The sequence below is a fragment of the Orycteropus afer genome, unplaced genomic scaffold (genome assembly GCF_000298275.1).
Source record: "Orycteropus afer afer isolate SDZICR_OR568_19922 unplaced genomic scaffold, OryAfe1.0 scaffold00266, whole genome shotgun sequence".
Lineage (NCBI taxonomy): Eukaryota > Metazoa > Chordata > Mammalia > Tubulidentata > Orycteropodidae > Orycteropus > Orycteropus afer.
In genome coordinates this window covers 2,715,381-2,732,555 of record NW_006921853.1, presented here as the reverse complement: position 1 = coordinate 2,732,555, position 17,175 = coordinate 2,715,381, and the positions used below count along the sequence as shown (strand labels likewise).

The window sequence follows — 17,175 nt, the reverse complement described above, 5'->3', positions numbered from 1 at the left end:
GGCCCCTCAGGTGTCCTTGATGTCCCTGACGTCCCTGAGGGGTGCCTCATCCAGGATGCGGCGTACTTGCCCCAGAGTCTCTGCCTGACGGATCTGTTCCAGGCGCACCTGTGGGCAGGAGCGGGGAGCACAGAGGACCCCTGGTGGGGAAACACAGCCCCTCCGGACCCAGCAGTCCACTAAGGGTGAACACCACCCCATCTCCCCCATCCGACGGTGGATGGGGTTCCAAGGAGGAGATGGGTCCTAAGAGAGCACCCTGGGGACGGCTGGGAGGGCTGATCACCGGAAGGGTTTATAGAACAAACACATCACACACCTTCATGCCAGGCCTTCATGTGACTAAGAACATACAGAAAAGATGTCAGCTTCCTTGGAGCAATAGCTCAGTGGGGAAGGGCCAAGCCATCCCCAGAAGGAAGACTCCTGTCATTGGGGGACTATCCTTGCAAAACCCAGGATCCGTTCCCTGGCGTCATGCAGCCTGATGGCGAGGGGACAGGCTGTACCTGCAGGGCCTGGGACAGACGTACGAAATCCCTCTGCACCTGCTCGCTGGTCTCCAGCTCTGCCTGTAGTCGTAGCACCTTGGCCCTCTGTTCTGAGAGGAGGACGGTGAGCGGGACCTAGGGGAACAGGACACGGGGCTGGGGCCTTGGCTCAGCCTCAGGCCAGACAGGAGGGCACGTGGCCGAGGAAGGGGGCGTCGGGACACAGGAGCCACTTCTGCACCACCCACGGTTCTGACCTCCTCTGTCTGGCCCGAGGCTGGTGCCGGCCTCAGTGTTTCCTGTCGCCCAGCCTGAGGGAGACATGAAGGGCTGCTGAGCATCTTCACACTGCGGCCCCTTCCCCACCAGCCCAGATCAGCCCGGCATCCTCACCTTGCTCTGCTCCTGCTGGACCCGGTCCAGCTCCGTCCTCAGGCTACACAGGGAAGCTGGGGCATCAGGCACAGAGGCGAGTCAGGCCTGCACCTGCTCCCTTCCCTGCCATCCCCCCTCCCCCCGCCCGGGCTCCAGCCCCTACTCACCCTCTAGCACCTCTGTGGAAAGGGAAGAGAGAGGTCAAGGTGAGTTCTCGCGTTGTCTCCTCTACCCCCTCCTGGCCCACGCCTGGTCCCCACGGGAGGTCGGTCGGCCTCCTGGGAGTGGGCTGTTTATCTCTGCCTGCCTCACCTGTCTCCTCCCGCTGCACCCTCAGCTGCCCCTCCAGGCTGGCCCTGGCCGCCGTCTCCTCCTCCAGCGCCTCCCGCAGTGTCACAATCTCAATGCGCAGGCGCTCTGCCTCGTGCTTCCAGGCCTGCTGACGGGCCCGCGCCTCCAGCCGCATGCGTCGCACCAGCTGCTGCAGCTCCTGGAAGGGGCGCAAGTCACAGGCTGGGTGTGGGCCACCAGCCAGATGTGGGTCACGGGGAGGCAGGCAGAGGCACGAGTGGCTAGACACGGGTCACAGGAAGGGAGGCAGGGGCAGCAGGGCGGAGGGGTACGGGCTAGACCAGGTCACGGGGAGGAGGGGGAACACAAAGCAGGAAAGGAAGGAAGCTGTTAAAGATGGGAAACAATCGGAATGCCAATGACTGGGAGATGGCGTTAACGCTGTGGACTGGCAGCGCCTGTTATGCACAGTGGAAATGAACCAACCACAGCCCCATGTGACAGTGGGCATGGCTACCAGTCATGGTGCTGAATGAAAGTTCCAGAAGGTCATCTACAGTGAAATACTGTAAGAATGCCCCGCCCCAGGTAGCTTGACCACAAGGACGGAAACACCAGCCAAGTTCTTAAGTGAGAACCTAACAAACACACCCCTTGGGGGCATGACGCTGTCCCCCCTCCCCCCCACGTTAGGAGCCTAATGTATAGTTAATGAGTTCCTGGAAGGCCCACGGACAATCCGAATGTCCTATTCCATAGCCTATATCCACCCTGAAATCCCCAGCTTCGGGAGCCCGATCTGAGATGCAGTCTCTGAGCTCCATGCTTGTCAGCCTGCAGTGATGCTTCCTTTCTCAGCCCTGAAAGCCTGCTGTCTCTTTACTGGCCTGGAAGTCACATCCAGTGGGAGCCCACCTGTCTGGTTTCAAGACTGTTTTATAAGGCTCAAAAACAATGAAGCCTGAGCACGCTATTGTTTAGGCACACATGTATACATGACACTAACTGTACCAAAAAGAAGGGGCTCTGGTGGCATAGTGGGTAAGGCATTTAGCCGCTAATCAGAATGTCAGTGGTTCAAAACCCACGAGCTGCTCCTCGGGAAGATGAGACAATCTACTTCCGTAAAGATTTACAGCCTTGGAAATCCAATGAGGGTCGCTATGAGTCAGAATCAATTCGATGGCAGTGGTTTGGTTGGGTTTTGGATATCAAAAACAGGGCAAATGGCCACTAAATGACAGCGCCCAGGGCCACAGGGTCCACACAAGTAGATGAAAGCTCCAGTTCTCAGGGTGGGGAAGAGTTCTAGGCGTCCTTCCTATTTTCAGTAAATTATGAATGATCTATGTTAATAACAAATTAAAGGCCACGTAAGACCGACGATGACACCTTGTCATGAACCACAGACTGTAACGAATCCAATTTAGTGGATCTGATGTCACTTAAAAATAACCAACCAACAAACCAAATGACTGCCTTTGTGTCAAGCATTCTATTAACTCATTTTCTCTTCACACCAACATTGGGAAGGGTGTGGGTCCCATTTTACAGATGAGGAAGCTGGGCCTTAGAAAGAGGACGGGAAGTGAGGTGGTCAAAGTGATGCAGCTAATACAGAGAGGACTGGGTCTGTCAACCAGCCCTACGGCCCCAGGCCAACGCTGCACTGTCCTGGAGAAGGAGGACTCACAGGGTGGCCTCCCAGTACTACTCCCCTTACCGGCACTAAGCTGGACAGTGCTTCTCCCTGGAAATCCTCCTGCTCCAGGTCCTGGGGCACCACAGATGGGGGCTGCTCAGCCCGGAGACCTTGGTTCTCCTCGTTCAGCCGCTTCACTTCCTGGCTCAGGCACTTGTGGGAGGTGGCCAGTTCTGCCTGGGGATGGGCAGTTAGTACCAGGTGATGCGGGGGACAGGGTGTCTCTGATTCCCTGTGAGGTCAAACCCTGGAGCCTCCCAGCCATGACAGAAAGGTGGAGCATCCACGCCTTCCTTAACTACCAAGAAAGAGAAAGAACATCCTTTCTTCAGTGTCCTCAGCCTCCAGGCCCTTTTCCACTCTGGTAGGCCACATCTGGCGTTTTAGTTGGTCCACACGCTTTTTTGTAAACTTTCAAATTAAAGGCCAACTTTGAAAATTGAGTCATCACACCAATATGCAGATTTCTGGCTTCCCTGGAAAACCCAGACAGTCTGGCCATGCAGAGTCTGCATTCCCGCGGGTGATAGCGGCGCCCCCTCCAGACAGGTCCCGTGCTCCCCGGTTTGCCACGGCCCCTACGATGGATGCTGTCTTACAACTGGCCTGATTTAACCATTGACCTCTGCCCTCTGGTCTTGCTGAACATCTATTTTCACAGTCGCTGCACTGAGTCCTCACAACTCTGCAAACCAGGTCCCCGCATCTCGACGTTATAGACAGGAGGCTCCGGGTTTGTAGGAGGAGCTCAAGATCACAGTGACCCTGTCTGACTCGAGCCCCTGCGCGGCCACAGCACTGAGCTGCCGCGGGAGCTCTTTCGGCACCAACTCAAGGGTGCAGCAGAGTGGGAAAGGGGCAGGGCAGGTGCCTCCACTCCCCATGTGCCCCTCCCTCTAACCCTGCCAGACCCCCGCCTCCTGGCCGGGCCCTCACCATCTGCAGCTGAACCCGCTCCTGGGCCTGGCTCACGGTCCCCTGCAGGGTCTGCAGCAGCTGCTCCGAGTTCTGGACCTGGGCCAGGAGGATCTGCATCTGTGGGTGGACAGAGGGCGAAGGTGAGGCCAGGGGCAGCCTGAGGAGGACTGGCAGGTCCAGCTGAGCGGGGACCCACCTGCTTGGTGCAGTCCTCGTTGCTCCGTCTCAGGCCCTCTTGTAGCTCATCCCGCTCACGGCTGATGGTCTCCAGGTCCTTCTGTAGTTGCCGCCCCTGCCACAGAGCCCTGACCTCAGTCTCTGTCTCCCCAGCGTTGGCCTCCCTGGCTCCCTCTGATCCCATGCCTCTGCCCGTGAGCGCCATCATTCACAGCCCCTCAGACCAAATGTTCAGGAACCGATGCTGCCGTAGTGACTCCTCCCTTTCTCTCCAGATCCAACCCATCAGCAGGCCCTGACCCCCTACTGCCGAAGTGTATCCTACCCCATCCACTTCCTTCCACATCCACTATCACCTCTGGTCGCAGCCACTTCCTCCTTCTGACCTCTACCTCATTTCCCACCTGGTCTCCTGGTGCCTCCTGGTGCCCTGTGGCCCCTAGTCTTCCTATACAGTAGCCCCAAAACTCACTGCCACCGAGTTGATCCTGACTCACAGCGACCTCTATTGGGTACCCGAGGCTGTAATCTTTACGGAAGTAGACTGCCCATCTTCCTTCCGCAGAACAGCTGGTGGGTTTCAACCACTGATCTTATGGTTAGCAGCCAAATGCTTTATCCACTAAGCCACCAGAGCTCCTTAGTCTTTTAAAAGCGTAAAGGAGAACAGGCCTTTTCTGGCTTAAAACCTCTGGAAGGTTCCCACTGCTCTTCCTCTAATATTTTAACGCTGAGGCAGCTCAATGAGGCCCGACCTCACGAGGACCCTTCCTTCCTGATCCCCACCCCCCACCCTCCACCTGGTGGCCTCCCTAGTCCTCAGACGCACCAGTCTATCCTTCCTCAGGGCCTTGTACCTCTGCAGTCCCTCTGTCCCTGAACTTCAAAGAGCACCTCCTTTTCATCATTCAGGCCTTAACTCAGGCCTTAGTGGGATCAGCTGGCCTCCTGCACTGCTGATAACCACACCGGGACCCTAGTCAGCTCTCTTCTGAGCATCGCGCTCTGTGACATGGTCCTTCTTAAGCATCCACCTGCATGTGTACGGCTGACTGCCTTCCCTCGGCAGAAGCTCCAAGCAGGCAGGAGTTTGCCTTCTTCACTGTGGCCTCCCAGCTCCAGCTCAGGGACTGGCCCAAGTAGGTGCTCAATAAATGCTTGGAGAAGGGAGTGAGGGACACTTGCAAGCACACAGGCCACGCCCACTCTGCTCACCTCCGCCTGCAGCTGCTCCCACTGGTTGTCTGGGACAAGCTGGTAACCAGGAGGGGGCAGGTAGATGCCCTCGGGGACCAGGGTGCCCGTGGACACCAGGGAGGCAGTCTCTTCCTGCTCAGGGCTCAGGCCCTGACGGCTGTGGGGCAGGGAGGTGCTGCTGCTGGCCCCACCGCCGAGGGAGAAGGAGGAGATGGAGGCACTGTCGTCACAGTTGTGTGCGAAGGCCTCGGCCGCTGCACCTGCATCTCCGCTCAGCTCCTCCAGAGGCTCCAGTGGGGGAGACGGGTCCCGGGACAGGGGCAGCAGCTCCGTGGGGCAGTGCAGGGCAGGGGGGTGCTGGGGCCGCCTCTAGGAAGGAGGGGCAGGGAAGAGGCTGAGGGGCTGGGGTCCTGCGGCACTCCTCCCTCCCTCTGCGCCCCTGGCGGCCCCCTCACCTGGATCTCTTGGATAAGCTCCTCCGCCCTCAGCAGCTTCGCCTTCAGCTCCTCGATCTCCTGCTCCATGGGCAGCACGATCTCCCGCAGCTTCTCCGAGTCCTCGTGGGCCTGGGGACGGGGGTCGGCAGTGACAACCCCTCTTCCTGACGGCTGGACCTGCGGGTCTGCTCCGCCTCTCTCCAGGCACGTCGGCCCTTCTCGTCCTCTCAAGAAGGTACCATTTCCCACCCCATCCCATCTTCTAGAGATAAGAAAACAGAGGCCCTCAGACCTTACAGGACTTGGCCCAGGTTACACGGTAGGTAAAGGGGCAAAGGTCACGGCTATCTTCTCTTCCTCAAACTTTTCTTCCCCAATATCCACTTTCTCTTTTCCTTTGTGGTAAAATTTCGCACAGTCAGTCACATGGCCTAAATTCTAGAATACCATGTACATTTCCTAGCTTCACCTACAATGAAACATGGCCCTATGACAAGGCTCCAGCTAGATGTGCTACATGCCAATTTCAGGACAATTGCTTAAAGAGGGAGGGTGTGCCTTTCTTTCCTCTTCCTCTCCCCTGTTCCTCTTACTGGCTGGAATGTGGACATGATGGCTGGCACTTAAGCAGCTATCCTGGACTATGCCTATGGCAAAACAGTCATATAGGAAGAGCTTGAGTTCCCTATGGCCTGCACAGCTGTCATACCAGCCTCGGAATGTCTACCTTTGGACTTGAAGAAAAATAAACTTCTATCTTATTCATCTCGCTGTTAATTCGGATGTGCAGTCACATGGGTAAACCTCATGCTAACTGCTCTATCCCCTCAGTCGCCCATCACCACCACATCGTTGACCACTTCTTTTCAGGCTGGGAATTCTGCTGAACAGGCAGAGCCAACAGCCTCTGGGCATCTCCACTGGGACGTCTCACAGCTCACTGCCGTCAAGTCCACTGGACTCATAGCGACCCTCCTTGAGTTTCTGAGGCCGTATCACTACGGAAGTAGATTCCCAGTCTTCCTTCCAAGGAGTGGCTGGTGGGTTTGAACCGCCAGCCTTCTGGCTAGCAGTCAAATGCCTTAGGCACTACCTAACAGCCAAAATGAAACCAATTCTTCTTCGATGGTATTGCCCCGCCCACCAGCACTGGATCAGCAAGAATGGCTCTGCCACCCATCCAGTTGCTCGAGGCAGCAATCTACCAGTTATTCCTGTCTCCTCTGTCACCACCTTCTTCCAATTCTTGCTGCTTTACCTCTTGAACTGTTCTCAAACCTGTCTCACAGAAACAAGCTCAATTTAACTCTCCAGACCTCTGATAGGAGCAGTGGCAAGATGCAGGGTAAGCCTTCATGGCCGAAACAGAAAGCCTCTGATCCTGTGTGAAGGCCTGGGATGCATGCTCTGCAGATGCTCAATGGAGGGATGGCTGCACTCAGGGGCTGGGCCAGAGCTGGACTCGACCTGACCCCAGGCCTGATGCTCTTCTGCTGTCCCAGGCATCTTTCGCTTAGCAGAGCCCGCTCCCTCACCACCCTGGGTAACTGCTCCCCGAGGAACACTAGCGCAAGCAGCAGCTGCGGCTAGGAAGCCATGGGCTGGAAGTCTTCCTTTCCTGGGCTCCTGTTTTGATCTTTGTCTTGCTAACTGGGCTATTTACTCCATCTCTCTGAACCTGTTTCCTGATGCATAAGATGAGGTATTAATACCTGTTTCATAGGGCTGCAGTGATGATCACATGAGGTAATACATGTGGACTTGCTTTGAAAGAGGAGTTAGGTAATATGTGCTTATTATTGTTAATAACAATAATAATAAAACCAAATCTGTTGCCATCAAGTCGATTTCAACTCATAGCAACCCCATAGGCCAGAGTAGAACTGCCCTATAGGGTTTCCAATCTTTATGAGAGCAAACTGCCATGTCTTTCTCCTGTGGAGTGCCTGGTGGGTTCAAACCACAGACCTTTCAATTCGCAGCCAAGCACTTTAACCACGGGGCCACCAGGGCTCCTAATCATAAGAAAGAAACAATATACCCCAGAGATTAAGAATAAAAATTTTAGAAGCGGATTGTCTGGATTTAAATCTCAACTCTGCTTCTTTCTAGCTGTGTAACCCTGGGTGAAGTACTGACCCTCTCTGAGCTTCACATTACTCATCTGTCAAATGAGTCTGACTGGTCTACCTCACAGGGTGAAAAACTGGGAAGATTCATTCTGTCAAGCACTTAGCACAGTGTTCACTGAATGAGAGGTATTCTTAAGTGTTTGCTTTCTTCTCTCTTAATTCTGGAGGTAAACTGACTTGCCCAAGATCATCCCACTAGTCTTGGGCCAGCCAGAACCTTGTCTCCTGGAGAGCCCAGCCCTCCACAGTATTGGTAACTTCTCTATGTAGAATTACTACTGGGTGCCCTGCTCCCGAGTGATCGGAAATGGGACACCAACAATCCCTCTGCCCTAAGGTCTTTGGTTGCCTCGACCTTTTCCCAAATCTGGGGGGGAAGGGGAGCCATCTCAGCCCCAACCTTTTCCATCTGCTTCTCCAAGGAGTCCAGCGGGTGAGCGCGGGACAGCAGCTTCTTCAGACGGCCCAGCTCCCGCTCCTTCTCCTCGCAGTCCTGCTGTTGCTGCTGGCGCTCCTGCTTCAGAGAAGCGACCTGGGCCTCATAGCTGCTGATGGAGTCTGCCAGGGCGGGAAGGGCGGGGAGAAGGGGCATCAGCGTGCAGGCCCCGCCTGTGCTGAGCCGGGATCTTGACGCGGCGACTCTGTGAGAAAATGGACTGTAATGGTTCAGATAGTAGCTTTGCAGAGACACGGACTTGGACTTGAACCCTGACTCTGCTGCTCAACTGCCATGGGAGCTGGGCAATCATTTAACCTCTCTGAGCATCAGTGCTCTCAAGCTACAAAATGGTGATACTGACGGGAACTTCACGGGGCTGTTACAGGATTAAATGAGGTGACATATGTAAGGTCAGCCCTCTTCCTGGTATGTAATAAACACTTAACATAATGGCATCTATTTGTATTAACAAGTACCAGCAACAATCAATATTTGATCCTTATAATATATATTATATAATATATAATAATACCAAAAAACAAACACTGCCATCAAGTTGATTCCAACTAATGACCCCCTTTGGGTTCCCGAGGCAGTAAATCCTCACGCAAGTAGATGGCCTCATCTTCCTTCCACTGAGTGGCTGATGGGTGTGAACCCCTAACCTCTTGGTTAGCAGTCAAATGCCTTAGGCACTGAACCTTAATATGTAATAATGATAGAGTTCCTTAATATGTAATAATGATCAGTATTTGAATAGTAAGAAATATTAATTTGGGACCAGACTCTGAGCTGGGTTCAATCCAACACAAACCCTCCCACCAGGAGTTCACAGTCCAGTGGAGAAGGCAGCTGTGGAAATAATTACAATGCAGTGTGAGAAGAGTGGTGTGGGAGAACCCTTCCTGGGCTTGTGAAGCCGCTCCTTCTGTGATCTGATGAAGAGGAGTAGACATCGCTAGATGAAGGAGGAAAGGACAAGCATGAGCAAAAGCTCAGAGGTGGGACAGTGGCTGGTATGTCTGGGGCATGCTGGGAGGCGCCAGATTGAAGATGCTTTGAGGACAGACATTGGGAAGTGGGGACAGGGGAGCAGTGGCCTTGAATGCCACTGCAAGGAGTTTGGAATTTATCCTGCACATCAGTGGGAGGAGGTGATACTGGGTGGAACACGCAAGGTTTTGCTGCCAGACTGCCGGGGTTCAAATCTTCTGCCAATTTCTGGTTGTGTGACCATAGACAAGATATTTACCTCACTGGGCCTCAGAGACTTCTCTGGAAAATGGAGATGGATAATAGTTCCTATCTCACAGTTCGTGATGAAGATTAAATACTTGTAAAGCATTTAGCACAGCCAGTATTCAATGTTGTTATTTTCTTACAGAGTTAAAAAGTTTCCTTTAAAAAAATTCACTTAAGTTTTAAGAAAGCCAGTCTACTTAAAGAACAAATTGGCTGAGGCATATGAGGATAAGACTGCCTTACACAGGTAGATGCCTCGAATGCAGGAAATAGAGCCGCAGAGAGGTTTGGAGCCAGGAAAGGTTTTTAGAAAGGGCAATGATGAGAAACAATGGGAAAGTTTACTCTGGAGGCAAATGTGAAGACCAGATTAAAGAAGGAGACCTGTGAGAAGGTTGGGGTGACAGTCCAGGAGACAGCTGACAAGGGTCCCACTACAGTGGCAGCAGAGGGCTGGGGACAGATTCAGAAGGACCTCTGAGAGGAGAAGGACATAGGAAAAGTGCCCAGGAGTCTGGGGCAAGGGGAGCTGGACATGCCGAGTACCAATTGCGAGGCTGAAAGATGGAGGAAGGGGAGCCAGGGACAGAAGGAGGCCCGAGGCCTGGACTCGAGTCCCACGGAGACTGGGCTCAGGGCTGGTTCTGCAGCTCAGAGGGCCGAACTGAAATGAAGCTGCTTCAAGGAACTGAGAAGTGCCCTACTCATCTTCAGGGTTGACCAGTCATCAGTGAGGGACAGGAAAAGACATGGGCATGGGAACAGGTCAGTGCTCAGAGCCAAACTGAGCTGTAACCGGTAGCACTGCTGCAAGGCAGATGCAGGACTCTATGCAAATGAAAGGGCGCCTATTTCTCGGCAAACCTACCCAGAACTTATCCGTGTCCCAGCAACGCTTGGCTGAACCCTCTCTTGCCACACCCTCCTCTGTACACACTGAAAGGCAGAGCGCAGGGGCAGCCCCTTCTCACCTTTCAGGATGGCCTGGAGCGAGGCCACCTCCTCTTGGCACTGCCGCTGCACTGCAGCCACAGCCTCGGCCTTCGTGCTCTCGCTCACCTCTGCCACAGCCTTCATGGTCTCCATTTCCGCCAGGGCGCCTGCCAGCTCAGCTCGAAGGCGGCAGAGCTCCCTTGACTCGGCCTCAGCCTTTGCCTCCTCCTGGGGCTGGGGGTCCAGCGCTGTAGGGGGCAGGGATCAACCTTTCTTCCCATCACTTCCAGGATCCCCAATGCCCCTGCAAATCCGTACCCTACAAACTAGGACTGCAGCCAGAGTGTCCCACGCTCATCTGTCCCTACCTCTCTCACCTGACCCCGCCTCTTCCCCGCCTCCTTCCTAACTAGCTCCGCCTATGTTGCCTCGGGCCCCGCCTCTTCCCGGTTTCTTGCCCCCTTCTCTGCGGACTCGGCCCCTTCCTTCCAATGGCCCCGTCCTCTCTGCCCACTGGTTCTGCCCCTTCCCTCACTGGGCCCCATCTCTCACCTGTCACTGGCCCTACCTCTTGAAACGTCAGATCACGCCCCCTTCTCCGGAAGGTCCAGGCCCCGCCTCTCCTCTGTCCCAGCGGCGCGGCCCCGCCCCTCTCTCTAGGCTCCACTCACCACTACCACCACAACTCCCCAAACCGCCAGTTGCTGAGCTCGGCCCCACCTCCGATTTCACCGCCCCTCGCGTGCATGGACGCGCCCTCACGTACCGACCCCCGGCCGCCGCCGGCCGTCTTCGCCCGCAGCCGCCGTCGCCGCCGCCGCCATCGTCTTAGTGCAAACGATGGATTCCCGCACTCTCTGCTGACCGCCCTCACCGCTTCCGGGTCCTTTCGGTTGTTTCCGGATCCGCTCGGCTGTTTCCGGATCGTCCCCGGACTCCGGCAGCGGCGGGAGGTCGGGGGGAGGAGTGGCGAGCCTGGGCCGAAGATTCCCGAGTCTAGCTAGGCCCCGCCCCGGTCCCGCCCACTGCTCGCCTCTTAGCCGCGTTCTCGGGGTCGAACCGCCGCCGTGCAAAGCCCAGGGAGGCGCTTTCTTCAAAGCTCTTCTTTAGCGTCAGCTCACGACCTTCGAAGCTCTGTGCAGATTACACCTCCTCAGGGACGCCGGCAGGCCTCAGCCAACGGAGGGCGAAACTCGGTCTCTCTTCGGAGCCCGGGAGCCAGCCTTTGCTGGCCCTTCCATCGGAGCCAGGCTCAACGTTATAGCGAGTTGTGGCCGGGTCCTCTCTGCACCTCCGCCCTCGTGGAACGTCCCTCGGGGTAGGGCTGTGGTGGCTTCATTTTTTTAGGTGCCTCTGAGTCCCCAAGTTGCTGTCAGTTGTAGAAGTCGGATACCCCCACGTCCCCACCCCCATTCTGTTATCCCACAAGTCACCGCTTCCTTCTAATCTCTCAAATCCCGTGGCTCCTTCTCTGGCCACTGCTCTAAATCAAGCTCTCATTATCTGCGACCTCCCACCTGACGTCTCTCTCCTGGGTGGTGACTGGCAACTGAAACTCATCCGGAAGTCGGGATTGCTTTCTTCCAAACATGTTTCTCCCACGGTAAAGGACACTCCAGACACCTGAAAGCCCTTCTTGATTGTCTTTTCCTCCTGCAGGTCCTGGATGCCCTACCTCCAATGTACTGAGTATTCCAGAAGGTATCTGCCCCTTTTCTCCATTTCCAGCGCTAACACGCAGTCCCCTCATCTCTCCTGAAATTCCACAATGCCTCCTAACTGTTACCCCTATATTGACTATCGGTCCCTTTAGTTTATTCTCAAGGTAACAGGTGATCATTGTAAAAGAGATTATGTCTCACCCCTGCTTAAAACCTTCCAGGTCAATCCAATATGAAAATGGGCAAAGGACATGAGCAGACATTTCATTGATGTCACAGATGACAAAGACATGAAAAGATGTTCATCATCAGTCATTACTCAAACCAAACTCACTGCCATCGAATCTGTTCTGACTCGTAGCAGCCCCCATTGGGTTTCCTAGGCTGTAAATCTTTACAGAAGTAGATTGCCTGATCTTTCTTCCGTGGAGCGGCTGGTGGGTTTGAAGCTCTGACCTTCTGGTTAGCAGCCAAATGCCTTATCCAGTATACCACCAGAGCTCCTTAGCCATTGAAAGCACACTGCCGTCGAGTCGGATCTGACTCATAGCAACCCCTCCTTAGGTTTCTGAGGCGGTATCACTATGGAAGTAGATTGTCCAACCTTCCTTATGAAGAGTGGCTGGTGGGTTTGAACCACCAGCTTTCTGGTTAGCAGTCAAGCACCTTAGGCACTATGCCACCAGAGCTCCCATCCTTAGCCATTAGGGTAAAGTAAATTAAAACCATAATAAGACATCACTACATACCTATCAGAATAGCTAAAATGAAAAAAGTGGTAACACTAAGTGCTGGTGAGGACTTCTCATATGTTGCAGGAATATAACATGGTACAACCGATCTCTGGGGAAGAGTATGGCATGCGCTTACTTGCACATATCAAGCTTCTCCTCATCTCAGGTGTCAGTTCAAATGTCACTTCCTCCGTGAGGCCCTCCCTGACCACCTTGACTAAAGTAGCCACCTCCATAGCCTTTCCACCATTAGACCACATCAGAGCACATCTAAAATTATTTATCTTTAACTTGTTTATTATCTGTTCCCCCATGACCCCTCCACCCCAAACCTAGAATCAAAGCTCCCTAAGAAAAATGCAGAACACTTTCAAATTCTCCAGCTTCCTGGAACCATGAAGGTAATGAACCCCTGAAACTACTGCCCTGAGATAATCTTTAAACATTAATCCAAAAATATGCCCTGACATTGAGCTCAAGTGGCATTAACATACTGTACAAAAACATTGTTCTGTATCCTACTTTGGTGAGTAGTGACTGAAGTCTTAAAAGCTTGCATGCAGCCATTTAAGATGCAACAATTGGTCTCTCCTTGTCTGAAGCAAAGAAGAATGAAGAAAACCAAAGACACATGGAAAGAATTAGTCCAAGGGACTAGTGGAGCATGTGAACCTCAGCCTATGTGACGCTGAGGGCTAGATGAAGAAGAACTAGACGCTGAAGAACTAGGTGGTGCCCGGCTACCACTATCAACCACTCGGAAAGGAATCAAAATAGAAGATCCTGGATAGAGTGGGAGAAAAATGTGGAACATAACTCAAACTCATAAAAGAGACCAGGCTTACTGGTCTGATAGAGACTGGTGAAACCCCTGAGACTAAGACCTCTACTACCCTTTGAACCTGCAATTGAACTCACTCCCATAGCTTCCAGCCAAACAATAGGCCTATAAGGTGAACAATTACACCAGGGAGGCGCACTGCTTAGAATAATCAACCGTGGGAGCTCAGAAGGGCAGTATTTGGACAGGGAGATAGCTTAGAGGGCAGGAATGCATGAGAAAGACAACCCACTGCCATTGAGTCCACTCAGACTGGTACCAACCCCCACTGGGTTTCTGTGGCTGTAAATCTTTTTTTTTTTTAAGAGGGATTTTTTTTTTTTTTAATTTGTATGAAAGTTTACAGAGCAAATTCATTTTCCATACAGCAGTTCATGTGCATTTTGTCTCATGACATTGACTTCAATTTCCCACAGTGCAACAGCTCTCTTCCCACTTCCTCCCCATAGTTACCTCTTTCCTGTGTCCTTCCCTCCCATGCACTCCTGCTCCCCGAGCTGTCTCCCTGTGCATACACAGCCCTTCTATTCTCCCATGACTGATGTCTCCAAGGAATGTTATCTACCTAATGTAAATATTCAGCTCATATGCCTGTCTTTTGTTTGGCTGGAAATCCATGGCTGTAAATCTTTATGGAAGTAGATTGCCTAATCTTCCTCCCACGTAGGAGCTGGTAGGTTTGAACCACTGACCTTCTGGTTATCAGGTAAATGTCTTACCCACTAGAACTCCTTTTATAGGAAGAGAGCTATTACCTTGTGGGGCTTGCAATCAATATCATGAAACAAAATGTGTATGAACTATCGTATGGAAAATGAATTTGCTCTGTAAACTTCCAACTCACAATTTAAAAAAAAAAGATATATATGTGTATTTAAAAAAATCTCTGATGTCTTCTTAAGACCAAACAGTAGTTTAGCTTCACTAGTGAAAAAGATCTGCCTTGAGCATTATATTCTTTTAAGAACTATCTACATGGGATCAAAATGACAACTGTAACCTGAAACATTAGATTGGAACCTTAAGAGGGCAACGGATATGTGTTAATGGGAGAGGAACTTCTTAGAAAAGGAGGTTGAAAATAGTTGCCCAACTTGAAGAATGTCATCAGTGTCTCTAATGGTCCAGGTAGAAACTGTTGAATTGGTGTGTGCTTTGCTGTGTATAGTCTCAAAAACAACAAAATAAATTAAAAAAAAAAAAAAAAAGCTTCCCTGGGGATAGGACTCTTTTGTTTTTTGGTCCCTTGCTGTTTCCAAAGCACCCAGCCCAATGTCAGATACATAACCAATCAGTTGCCTTGTAACTGATTCCAACTCTAGTGACCCCATGTTGGAGTCAGACTGTGCTCCCATAGGGCCTTTAATGGCTGATTTTTTCCTTCCAAGGACCCTCTGGATAGACTCAAACCGCCACCCAGGGACTCCGAGGTTCTCAATAAACATTTGATGAATGAATTAATGAACACTTTCTTTACTGGTCTCTCGGCCTTCCTCCAACCCACCACCCCCATTGCAGTCAGCTTTGGAAAATGGAAATTGACCAGGTCACTTCCTGTCATGACTAGCATCCTGTGGCCCTCAGAATCAAGTCCAGGCTCCCGGTGTGTGTGGCAGAGTTTCTTGGGAACGGGATGTAATGATGACTAGAAATAAAGCTCCAGTCAATCTCGGGAGAACCTTAATACCAGATAGCAACCTTGGATTGTGTCCTGCAGGCCCTGGGAGCCATTGAAGGTTGTTGAGCAGGGTAGGCATGTAACTAATGTTGAGGAAGCTCTCTCCACGTGATGTGGAGTTGGGAAGTGGAAGAGATGAGGGGCAGGGAGCCCAGGATGGTGGCTGTTGAAATAGCTCTGGTTGTGAAGGGAAGAGTCTAAAGAGGAAAGAAGTCATTCAAGAAATATTGAAATTGAAAAAATGAAATATAGTGATAAGGACTAGCCTTGGTGATGGAATGTGTGTGAGGGAAAAGAAAAGGAAGCTTTCTTTCATCCTTCCTAGTTTTCTTCCTTCCTTTATCAGTAGAGTAGTGCCTAAGGCATTTGACTGCTAATCAGAAGGCTGGCAGTTCAAACCCACCAGCCACTCCTGGGAAGGAAGATTGAGCAATCTATTTCCTTAGAGATACTGCCTTGGAAACCCAAGGAGGGGTCGCTATGAGTCAAATCGACTCAATGGCAGTGAGTTTTTTTTTTTGTTGTTGTTGTTGTTTAGTCAATAAATACTTACTGAGCACATAGTAGCTGCCAGTGAACAAGACAGTCAAGACCCTGTTCTAGAAGATGAACATGCTGGTACAGGAGGCGGGAGAGAAAATTAACAAGCATAAGTCGAGATTGGGACAAATGCTACGAAGGAAATAAAACAGGAGCATGAGGGCACAAGTAATGGGGTCAGAGCTGAGACGTGAGTGACAGAAGGAGCTGCCAGTGCAAAGGCCTTGAGGGTGGAAAGACAGCCAGGGGTGGGGAGGGGTGAGATGGAAAATGCAGGCAGGGCAGCATCACTCAGGCCCTCCCAGGCCATGGTTTGGAGGAAAGCTACTGAAATGCTATAAGCAGGGAACCGATAAGCTCTAGCAAGAAGGTTCTGACTGAGCACACGCGGCAACTGGGAAGCCAATGAAAGAGATGAGAGATTTTGTTGAATGAAAGGTAAATAGGGGTGGAGGAGGGTTCTGCCACTGTATTTCTCCATCCCCCAGTGCCCCGCTCTTCCTCTCTCAGCTACCTCAAGGCAGTCAAAGGGAAGTGGGGGCCTCGCCATCTGGAGGGTCCCCTGGGGTTTCCCCAGAGCAAACAGGAAGCCACAGCACAGTGAGACAGGCCTAGGAATCAGCACCCGAGAAAGTGGGCCTCTTGCATTCCTGGACCCTTTCCCTGAGTGCCTATAGCAGTGATAGACACACACACACACACACACACACACACAAGGAGAGAGAGAGAGAGGGAGGAGAGGCGAGGAGAAAGAAAAGAAGAAGGGAGAACAGATTTGGGAGCCAGGACTCCTGAGTTCTAGGGCTCACTGCGCCACCAGCTCCATCTGTGATCATGAGCAATGCCCTGCCCTTCTCTGGGCCTCAGTTTCCCCACTTCTAAATAACCGTAACTGACACGAGGGCCTTTGGTGGGCAGAAACTGGGCGAGGCAGGGGCTCAAGCTGTCCTTCACTCGCTGAGGACCTATTGTATGCTGGGCACTGGGCTGGAAAGCTCACGTAAGTTGTCCTGTTTAATCTTCATGAACAACCTTCTGATGTTGTTGTTGTTGTGTTGTTAGGTGCTGCCTGATCCTGAATCATCCTTATTATGGCTGCTATGTTGGAGCCCATTGTTGCAGCCGTTGTGTCAATCCATCTCATTGAGGGTCTTCCTCTTTTTCACTGACCCTCTACTTTACCTGGAACTGGTTCCTCCTGATAACAGGTTCCTAGTACATGAGGCGTGTCTCATTGTCCTTGCTTCTCAGGAGCATTCCTTAGAAGCTAGGGCTCCCTTGCCCTGAGTTTTCTGAGGAAGAAAATGGAGGCCCAGACAGATTTGTTCATTCTTATGGCAGTCCACAGGAGCTCTGTAGTGTAGTGCCTAAGGCACTTGACTGCTAA

At 52.3% G+C, this 17,175-nt stretch overlaps 1 protein-coding gene across 1 annotated transcript; it reads right to left on the bottom strand.

Annotated features, from left to right (window-relative positions):
• Positions 1-6: 6 nt before the first annotated feature.
• Positions 7-11,158, bottom strand: RABEP2 (rabaptin, RAB GTPase binding effector protein 2). The gene is made up of 14 exons (XM_042782230.1): positions 11,101-11,158; positions 10,373-10,582; positions 8,121-8,278; positions 5,607-5,717; positions 5,170-5,520; positions 3,974-4,069; positions 3,796-3,894; positions 2,881-3,036; positions 1,179-1,356; positions 1,034-1,045; positions 885-940; positions 749-802; positions 510-626; positions 7-108 (listed from the first exon to the last, which is right to left on the bottom strand). The coding sequence occupies exons 1-14, from the start codon at positions 11,156-11,158 to the stop codon at positions 7-9; spliced, it is 1,758 nt and encodes a 585-aa protein (XP_042638164.1).
• Between the last annotated feature and the right edge of the window lie 6,017 nt (positions 11,159-17,175).

Coding starts and splice junctions, on each gene's coding strand:
- RABEP2 (XM_042782230.1), bottom strand. CDS start 11,158: ATGGCGGCGGCGGCGACGGCGGCTGCGGGCGAAGACGGCCGGCGGCGG. Junction 4,070..5,169: donor GGGAGCAGCTGCAGGCGGAG/GTGAGCAGAGTG, acceptor GCTCTGTGGCAG/GGGCGGCAACTACAGAAGGA. Junction 1,357..2,880: donor CACTGTCCAGCTTAGTGCCG/GTAAGGGGAGTA, acceptor CGCCCCTTCCAG/GAGCTGCAGCAGCTGGTGCG.